This window comes from Oncorhynchus keta, chromosome 37 (genome assembly GCF_023373465.1).
Source record: "Oncorhynchus keta strain PuntledgeMale-10-30-2019 chromosome 37, Oket_V2, whole genome shotgun sequence".
Lineage (NCBI taxonomy): Eukaryota > Metazoa > Chordata > Actinopteri > Salmoniformes > Salmonidae > Oncorhynchus > Oncorhynchus keta.
The window spans coordinates 21,322,607-21,332,606 of NC_068457.1; the positions used below are offsets into that span (position 1 = coordinate 21,322,607).

Consider the following 10,000-nt stretch of genomic DNA (forward strand, 5'->3'; position numbering starts at 1 on the left):
ACAAACCAGTCTTTATGGCTAAGACAAACTCAATCCCCTGCTCTTTGCCTTTATTTTCACCATTTGTCAGAACTTTAGAAAAAGAAGCGAGGGGGAGAGAGGTGAGAAAAAGACATGGAGGGGGGAGCGATGGAGAGAGGAAAGGAAAGGGAGAAAAATCATTTGAGTCACTAAATGAAATTAGCAGGTCTGAGTTGCCTGAGGGCAGAGTGATGCCGAGTCCCCCGGGGCTACGCTTAGTGAGGGAATATATTAAGCATGAGTGGATGCCATCCGTTTTCCCCTCCTTTCTCTCCTTCTTTCTCTCGTTTTCAGTTTTTCACTAATATCTTGGGCGAGGGGGGAGGTGGGTAGGGTGGCGGATGGGTGGGTGGGTATAAAAGGATGAGGGTGAGAGTGAGGGGGATCTAGCTTTCCATATTCCTGTGCTGGGTCTTAAAAACCCACCCCACCGTTCGCTCCGCAAGTACCCAGAGACGAAGCATGAATCCTGGGCCCTTCTCCAACTCCGGTCCCCTGTCCTGGGCCATGTACCTGATGAGGAAAGGCCGAACTGGCAATGGGCTCTTTGGTAATCTATCCTGCTTTTATTACTACACCTGCGTCTTCATCTACCCCTTCCTCTTCATCGTTATCATCAACATCATCACTGTCGGCCTCTCAACCACTGTCGTCTTCGTCTACCCCTTCCTCTTCATCGTTATCATCAACATCATCACTGTCTGCCTCTCAACCACTGTCGTCTTCGTCTACCCCTTCCTCTTCATCGTTATCATCAACATCATCACTGTCTGCCTCTCAACCACTGTCGTCTTCGTCTACCCCTTCCTCTTCATCGTTATCATCAACATCATCACTGTCTGCCTCTCAACCACTGTCGTCTTCGTCTACCCCTTCCTCTTCATCGTTATCATCAACCTCATCACTGTCTGCCTCTCAACCACTGTCGTCTTCGTCTTTGTTTGTCAAATTGAAAGACATTTGCCCTGAATCTTCCTCATAACTCATCTTTACCTGCTGCAATTTCTTCATGATCTTCATCATCATCCCCACCACCATCATAATCATCACCAGCTTCCTCTCAGCCTTTTAAATCTTATTTTGTTTACTTTTCTCTCACCTCTCATTCTTTCTCCAGTCTGTTTTCCAATGTTGTCCTGAATGGGTTTAAGAAACCAAGAGTGAAACATTTGATTGATACAACATACAACAGTTTTTATTTCTGTGTGCTCTGGCTGTATTTTGGTTTGGGTGGTTCACCTTACTTAATGTTAACTGATGCTCAAAAAACAATCAATGAATGAATGTCTTATTTTACATCGAAAAAATGTTTAGGCTATATTACTCTGTAGGTCTATAGGTTCATGGGTAGGCTAGATCCGTTGTTTTATGCTGATGACTTGTCATTTAAACCAATCATCTCTCCAGAATTGATTCTTTCCCAATGCAATGGAAGCGGCCTCCAGTTAATCGCGCAAACATGCTGCAGCGTGTAGCCTCGCGACGCATATCGATAGATTTGATAGCCGACTACATACATTATTGATCAAGCAGTTTGCGCCTATCCGATTACCGCTGCTCAGAGGTGAACGGGACGAGAGGAAATCCAAGCCTCTCGCTCTCTCTCTTGTTGAACTCTCCCTGCCTGTCCCCTCAAAGTAGCAGTTCTTCCTTTAGGCAACAGTAAAGTCGGTTCATTTGTGAGGAAATATTTCCTTACATTATATTGAAATCTCGATTTCTTTTAATGATTGAATATTTTAGGCCGTGATTGTAGGCTATAGGTTTTTTTTATTTCAATTTTATAGGCAACCAACATTTTTACGTCTACGGCTTTCAAAAATCAGACTGGGTCACATTTCTTTAGCATGTGAAAAAACTAAATTGTATTTGTTTTAATTAGAATCGAATCTATTTCATTTGATGTGTCATATAGGAGTAAATAGGCTATATGCTTTGTTTTATTGTTTATAACAATGATCTAATTATTAGCACATCTCCAAGGGGGCATTTTAACTGAGCTTTGTGTTTTATTAATGAAATCCTAAATGTATATACGACGATATTAGAATAGGCTATAATAAATAAAATCTCCAATTATAGATTTAGTAGGATCCGTTTGCAATCAAATGTATATCTTATACTTTGTTAAACTGATGTGTTGAGAACCGCTTCATCAGTTTGAAATATTTAGTGTCCTAAATTTCAAACATAAATGTAGTCGTAATTTGTGGCCTGTTGTTTGGTTGTTGTTTAAAGTTAAGGGACCATCTGACATGTGCTGGTCGGTTCTGCGTGAAGTGCTGTGGTGTGCTGCATTGTAAAAGATGACATTATCGGTGGCGGCAGGTAGCCTAGTGGTTAGAGCGTGAGGTCAGTAACCGAAGGGTTGCCGGATCGAATCCCCGAGCTGACAAGGTAAAAATCTGTCGTTCTGCCCCGGAACAAAGCAGTAAATAAGAATTGTAAACAAGAATTTGTTCTTAACTGACTTGCCTAGTTGAACTTTTTTTTTTAATGTAAAGATGAGTTGTGTCCATCTCTCAGCACGGATATATTTCAACACAAACAATTGCGACAAAATGCGTTTCCAGTCAAATGCTCAAACCGCGGCTGGCCCGGGCCTTGCCGTCACGACACACCTGCACAGAGATATAACTAGGCTACGTGAGTCATTGGATGTGGTTATAACGGACTTATTTGATTGACTGAATTATAATGCTTTATTCAAGGGGACATGATTGACTTTGGAGCATTATGTGGTTTTATTGTAATTATTATTATCATTATTCAGCCATGGCACAAGTGGCTGGCCTTTTTTTTAGGCGATTTAGCTTCTGCTTATTTTATCCGGCACCATTGAATCACATTTCCAGTAAGCTGTTTGGATGTGTCAGTGAAGTTGATACTTTTAAACATGAATAATCACTCAACATTCTGCTCGCAGCCCCATGCGCACAAGAGCATGGGAAATAAGCCTAACTGAATTAAAGTTCTTCTGTAGGCCTATGTCAACACTTCCTAAGTAATGGAACATTGATTAATCAGAGGGAATCCACATAAATATGTTTTATCCGTTATTCTAATAAAAACATTTTTTTTCCTTGAGAATGTGTCCATTGCAAAAAATACGCACCATTATCCATTATTTCGTTACGGCCTAAATGAATCAATACAACATCAAAAAGATGTTAGGACAGGAACAATCAAGTTCGGATTCTTTGCACCGTGTTTCCTGTATATAGAGCAAAAAGGCCAGTCACTTTCTATCACGGACACTGTAGTCGGACCGGCCAGGCGGATGCGTAAAGCCGTTACATTTTTTATCATCACCCCTGTGGCTATACGTTCTTAAAACACGGGGAGAGAGGAGAGAAACTGACAGTTCTCTAAAACTCCCCGACAAGGCTGTCAGACTGACCTCTCTTTGTCAAATCAAACTGAAAAACTCATCAGACGAATATTTTCTACTGAGCTCTGCATGTACAGGTGGACTAGACTCTTCATAGTCATCATGGCAAAGACACATAGCCTGTGGCGATTAATATTGAACTGGTCAATCGAAATGAGCTAAACATAGGAGATAATGAGAGAACAAAATCATAATTTTGGATTTCAGAATAATTTTGTTTCTGCTTTGATCTGAATTTGAAAGTAGCCTACAATGTGGGGTTAAATCATTTCCATAATGGAACATATTTACACCATTCAAAAATATTCACATATATAAGATCGTCTGTTTTTATTTACATCGTCACGCAATATAAAATAATTCTCTACAGAGAGGCCTGCGAGTATGTTACAGCTTTCCATTTGCCAGGAGGTGATTTAGATCGTATGCCGCCACCTATTGTTGATATTTGGTGCAGCCACGACGCCCACACTGCGCACTGACACCACAAGGCCTGGGAGGTGCTTTATGCGGTCGTGGAAAAAGTGTTCAATGTCATACTTCAGTAAAAGTCAAGATACCTTAAAGAAAATGACCGTCACCCAGTAAAAGTCTAAAAGTATTTGGGTTTAAATGTACTTAAGTACTCAATTGTCATAGGCCTATTTGAGTAAAAGTTAAAGAAATACGTCAAATTCCTTATAATACGCAAATCAGATGGCACAACGTTCTTGTTTTTATATTTACGGACAGACAGGGGTACGTACACACGCAGTATGTGTTTAGTGAGTCAGCCAGATCAGAGGCAGTAGGGATGACAATGAGTTATATTGATAGGTGCGTGGATTTGACCAATACTGTACTTTTGGGGGTCAGGGAATACATATGGGAGTAAAAAGTACATATTTTCTTTAGGAATGTAGTGGAGTAAAAGTAAAAGTTGTCAAAAATATAAACAGTAAAGTAAAACATACCCCCCCCAAGTTAGGCTACGTAAGTAGTACTTTAAAGTATTTTTACTTAACTACGGTACTTTACACCGCCATCTTTATGTGGCAACGTTGTTGCACAGCTGTTTATTTGAAGTCTTGTTGTTGAGGATGAGAGCCTACATTCTGACACCGTGAAAGCTACATTCTAAGCACGCGCATTTACGCTCTGTCACACTATCATGAAATACATCCCATGTGCAATGGTTACTTTATTCAGTATGTCTGTGTTGTGCATGGATTGTGGAACCTACTATAACGTCAACCTCTAAACCCACATCACATTGGACACTAGCCACAGTGCTATAGAGGGGGTATAGACCTATATGAAATGGAACATCGTCCGAAAAATGCGTCACTGTGGCCTCCATATAATCTATTCGCAGATGTGATGCAGCCTGGGTTATATGGTTAGAGCGGTGACGTGGTGGCTATTGCTGATATCATATTCCCCGAATAAATCAGCGCATGACCAATATGTCCACTGGAACAGTACACGTGCCCTGGAATTCAGCAGAATGGCTGTCTTTGTATAAATGTCCCCCTCGTCGACAGATGAGTCATTTGAGCTTCTCTCTTTACTTTTCCTGTTATAGGCACATAGGCACATAGGCCATGTCTTATTGGCTGGCGTATTGCATGGATATTTACTCATCTTATTTTGTTATGGTGTATGCAGACTATGTTTTGACACCGTCACGAGAAATCATCCGGGAAATATCAGGCATTAGGTAGGCTAAAGTGTATTTCCAACTAAATATGTGTGTTTGGTGTCCAAACGCATAGGCCTAATTGTGATTTGGGCAGTTTTTTTGTGAACAATCATTTTAATCCACCTTTCAATATATTTTATTGTATTTTTTGTTTTTGTATTGGTATCCAACATCCAATTGACTTTTATGTTAAAACCACAATACTAGAGCGCGACCGCTGTGTCCGTCTCTTATCCGGCATCGTGCACCGCAGCCCCAAAGTGGAATTCCATTGACTGGCCCGAGCCTTCCTTAGAACCCACAATTCTTTATCCCTGGACGGACGCAGCTCTGATTGGTTAAACCCTTCCGGACTCTCCGTAGTTGCTCGATTCCATTGGCTGAGATCTGTCTCTATGCAAATCCAGCCCTGGAGGGACGCATTCCAGCACTGCCGACTGACTGCCAGTAAAACCCTGCCTCCCACTGTCGGGACGTTCATTCATACGCAGAAACTCAACTCTATACACAACCGGAGCATTCAACAAGGGTTTGTCGAAATATAAGGCTGTTTGCAGTGACACATCCTAGCCTATTCCTCGTTGACATTCCAGACACTATTTATAAAAGCGAAATTGAAGTATTAAAGTTTTTTCCGTCTCCCATGTTGGCACGCACAGAGACGAGAAGATCCCTATTGCAAATTGGGGAGCCATAGAACATCCAGCAAAGTTGACCTTTTGTGGCGAGTAACTCACAAGTTATTGAAGAACAACAGAAGAGGAAAATAACAGAAAACAATAACCCAACTGGACTTTCTTATTCGCTGCTCGCTTGCTCAGTTGAATGCGCCCTGAGACCTCCTTGAATGACGGTCGGGTTTTATTTAGTATCTGCTCGGTGGATGCCTCGTCAGTTTATGTGTCCATAACACTGATCATGGAATGAGGACTTCACACACCGAGATTTAGCGGGATGTGTGTCATTTGTTAACCGAAGATCTTTTACTCCACTACAACGCAGAGACCCAGTTTTATTCGTGCCCACGCAGGTACCTTCAGACTGTCGTCTGGTTTCCACTGTTGACCCACGTGCCTTGGGAGAGTTAATCTAACGACAACGGCTTTACTTTTTGAGGAAAATATCAGAAGAAACATAGAGCTATATATTCCACAGAGAGTCAGTTTAACTGGATCCTACTGCGGTACACAAATGGTCTTCCTTTGGGACTCCAAATACGGTACATTAACTTATTTTCACATTTTACGCACGTTTGAATATGTGTTGGTATCTATACCCATCTTGTTCTGTCTAACTTATCAACACCATACTGTGGCAGAACCTGCGTATTATTATCAACCAAGATTTCAACTTCCCTCTGAACTGTGGTTTAGTGCTTTGTGCATGCTAGGTTCCAAATGTAGCCTGTAGCCTACTCGCTGTGAGAGAAAAAAAACCCGTTGGCGTCCTGCCAATTATTACGTTTATTTCCTCTTCAAATTCTGGTTTCGGTGTGTTTCTTGGCTGTGTGAATGCGCGCGGGTGTAAATGTAAGCACACATGTCAACACACACACACGCGCACACACTTGAGGTTAGGCTACATTAATCAGTTGTCACTAGATACCACATCCACAAAGTCAGAAACACCGCCTATTTATATAATTCAAGCTAAATTTAACCCTGAATTTAACCACACTGATAACTTATTCCTAACCCTAAATTAAGACCAAAAAGATAATTTGAGTTTTCATTAAGTTTTACGATAGGCCTACAGCCAATTTCAACTTTGTGACTATGGTAACTAGTGGAAACCACATTAAATCACATGCAAAGCACATTACTTCCCCTCTCATCAACGGTTTATAAATAAATCCTTCCATCCACAGCGCGTGGTTTGCTGTTAGTATTGGATGGTTAGATGAGAGCAACACGGAGTTGGAGTTCAGTCCAGTTCTGTGTTACACTACTCCAAGTTCTGTTGAAAGAGCGAGAGGCAGCAGCGGTTTTTAAACCCCCGGTCGTTCCAAACCGCCAACATGTGGCATCGATTGTGGTTGGCTAGGCTGAGTGGCAGACAGACCGACCGACAGCGCGCGCCGGGCCCTGTCAGACACAGCATCGCTGGCTGGTTTTTAACGGTTTGGTTTCACGTGTCTCCGGCTCTCCAGGGTTGGGTTCCGCTGTTGTAATTTCACTGCGCTCTATTCTGAGAACTTGTATAATTCTGTGCTCTGAAGGCCAACTTGAAACTACATGCACATTGAGAAAATAGAATAGAATAGAAAATACTGATGATGTGCACAGTTCAAAATGTGAATAGCCTAAATTAGTTTGTATTTACTTGTGCACGTAGGCCTGCGTCGTGTCTGTCTGTGTCCTCACTCACTTATTTATCTACATCTCCATCTTTCTCCAGACCCAGCACCTGGTCGGCGCTTCTCCCCTCCTTCCACCACCCTGTTGTCAGGTAAGATGAGTGAGGGTCTGCCCCTGGGTGCCCAGGAGAGCAGTAGCGCCGCCCTGGTGGGAAAGTTGCGTATTACAGACCGAGGCATGGTGGAGGTGCTGTCAGAACACCCTGGAGAACTGGTGAGGACAGACAGCCCCAACTTCATCTGTTCTGTCCTACCCACACACTGGAGGTGCAACAAGACGCTGCCTATCGCATTCAAGGTGAGTGAGGGAGTGTGTGTGTGTGTGTGTGTGTGTGTGTGTGTGTGTGTGTGTGTGTGTGTGTGTGTGTGTGTGTGTGTGTGTGTGTGTGTGTGTGTGTGTGTGTGTGTGTGTGTGTGTAGTGCTATATTTGTTGTTTTATTTTGAATCATTTCTGGAGGCTGTAGAGGAATGTTTTCCTGCGCAAATTTAGTCTAATGGCAACGTTTCTCATAAATGTCTATGTATGTGTGTGTCAAATAAAATATATATATTGCCATATGCACTGAATAAAACAGGTATTACAACCTTACCTTGAAATGCTTACTTACAAGCCCCTAACCAACAATGCAGAGTTTTAAAAAAGTAAGTAAGAAGTAAGAAGTAAAATTAGCTAAATAAACTAATGGAAAAATAGTAACACAAATAATATAACAACAACGAGGCTATATACAAAGGGTACCAGTACCGAGTCATTGTGCAGGGGTACAGGTTAGTCCAGGTAATTCAGGTATTATGTACATGTAGGTGACGGGGTAAAGTGACTATGAATTGATAATAAACAGAGAGTAGCAGCAGTGTGTGTGAAGTGTGAAGGAATGTGCGTGTGTGTTTGTGTGTTTGTGGGTTGCGTCAATATACATGTGTGTGTGTTTTGGGTGTGTATGTGTTGAAGTGTCAGTGTAGTATGTATGAGTGTCTGGTTATTGTCCAATGAGTGTACATCAAGCTTGTGCCAAATTTTTGTTGTTGAATAAAATAAGGTGGTCAATGCAAATAGTCTGCGTGGCTATTTGATGAACTGTTCAGCAGTCTTGAGGATAGAAGCTGTTAATGAGCCTTTTGGTCCCAGACTTGGCGCTCCGGTACCACTTGATGTGTGTGTGAGATGGTGCTTGATAACTGGCCATGAGCAGTACCCAATCTCCCAACCTCATAACTAGCTACCAATAAGCCATTTCAGGCTATCAATCAAGTTAGAGTAGCTAGCTTGTCTAACTATCTTAGTTGGCATGCCAGCTGGCAAGGTTGATAGACTTAGAAAAGCAAGCAATTACTGAATTAGACTCACATTCCTTTCGATGTTTTACCCAGATTTGAGCACAGATTCAGAGAAGCATATTTAGTTTCAGGAGGATATAGACAGCTCACAATGTGAGATTTTTTTGTGACATAGAATTAAGCGTAATGATTATGGCTCTAGATTGCCGGAAAAATCTGTTTCAGGTGTTTGAAAAATGCTAAATTCTCCAATTTACAGACGGACCCCCCACCCCTCACATATTTTGTGCCCCCTCAGATTATTGGGGTGCATGACGCCCCTGGTCACAGAATAAACTTTTAATTGGAGAAAAATATTATTATAGCCATAGCCTACTTCCTTTACAGTTTTTAACTTTGTCATGCAGTTCTCAGAATTGGAATGATTGCACGTCAATGTCTTCCAGTTGTTTCATTAGGCTGATGTCGTTCTGGGCATCCATAATGGGAATTATATCCTCCAAGTAAAGGACTTTTAAGCACTTTAGGACAAAAGCGTTTGTGAAAAAGCCATAGAAAAATACTGTGAAATCAGATTGAGGGAGTTGTATACATTATGTACATTATAAACAAAGTCATAGGCGGATGTTGTTGCCATTAAGTGTGTGTTTGTGTCTGGATGTTGTTGACCGTCTGCTTGAAGAGCTCTATAATCGTTTCCTCATTATTGTTTGTTCTGCAGGGCCGTTTTCACGCTCCATCGAACCTCTCTCTCATGTCTGACTTCCGTAGCTCCCCAACAGTCCTCGAGAATGTAAACTATACTGGGACTGCCAAACACCCTTATTTTACATCTCTGCCGCGTGTGTGGGTGAAGGGGGGTTGTGTGTGTGTGTGGGTGAAGGGGGGGTGTGTGTGTGTGTGGGTGAAGGGGGTTGTGTGTGTGTGTGTGGGTGAAGGGGGTGTGTGTGTGTGTGAGTGAAGGGGGTTGTGTGTGTGTGTGTGGGTGAAGGGGGGTTGTGTGTGTGTGTGTGGGTGAAGGGGGTTGTGTGTGTATGTGGGTGAAGGGGGGTTGTGTGTGTGTGGGTGAAGAGGGGTTGTGTGTGTGTGTGGACTAAAGATGTAGTTTCTCAGTTGAAAAACAGAGCAGAGCCGTAGAACCCATGCCCGGTATCTCCTCTGTACATTTGCACGCTGATTGGTGGCTATGATTACAGTTAATATGAAAATGACTCTCCCTGGGTCTATTTGCTTTGGGTGTGGAGCTATTCAGTCTGTAGTCTGGGTGGCTTT

General features: G+C 42.3%; 1 protein-coding gene across 3 annotated transcripts in view; it reads left to right on the forward strand.

Moving 5' to 3' along the window:
* LOC118379083 (runt-related transcription factor 1-like) overlaps window positions 1–10,000 on the forward strand; it is a 56,142-nt gene that overhangs the window by 30,186 nt on the left and 15,956 nt on the right. For 2 of the 3 annotated variants that reach the window (XM_052499673.1, XM_052499672.1), the window contains exon 3: window positions 7,491–7,747. In XM_052499673.1, the coding sequence (XP_052355633.1) occupies window positions 7,491–7,747 (257 nt within the window). Of the gene's footprint in view, window positions 1–5,549; window positions 6,313–7,490; window positions 7,748–10,000 lie in introns of those variants that run through there. The other variant, XM_052499674.1, reaches the window with a different exon arrangement.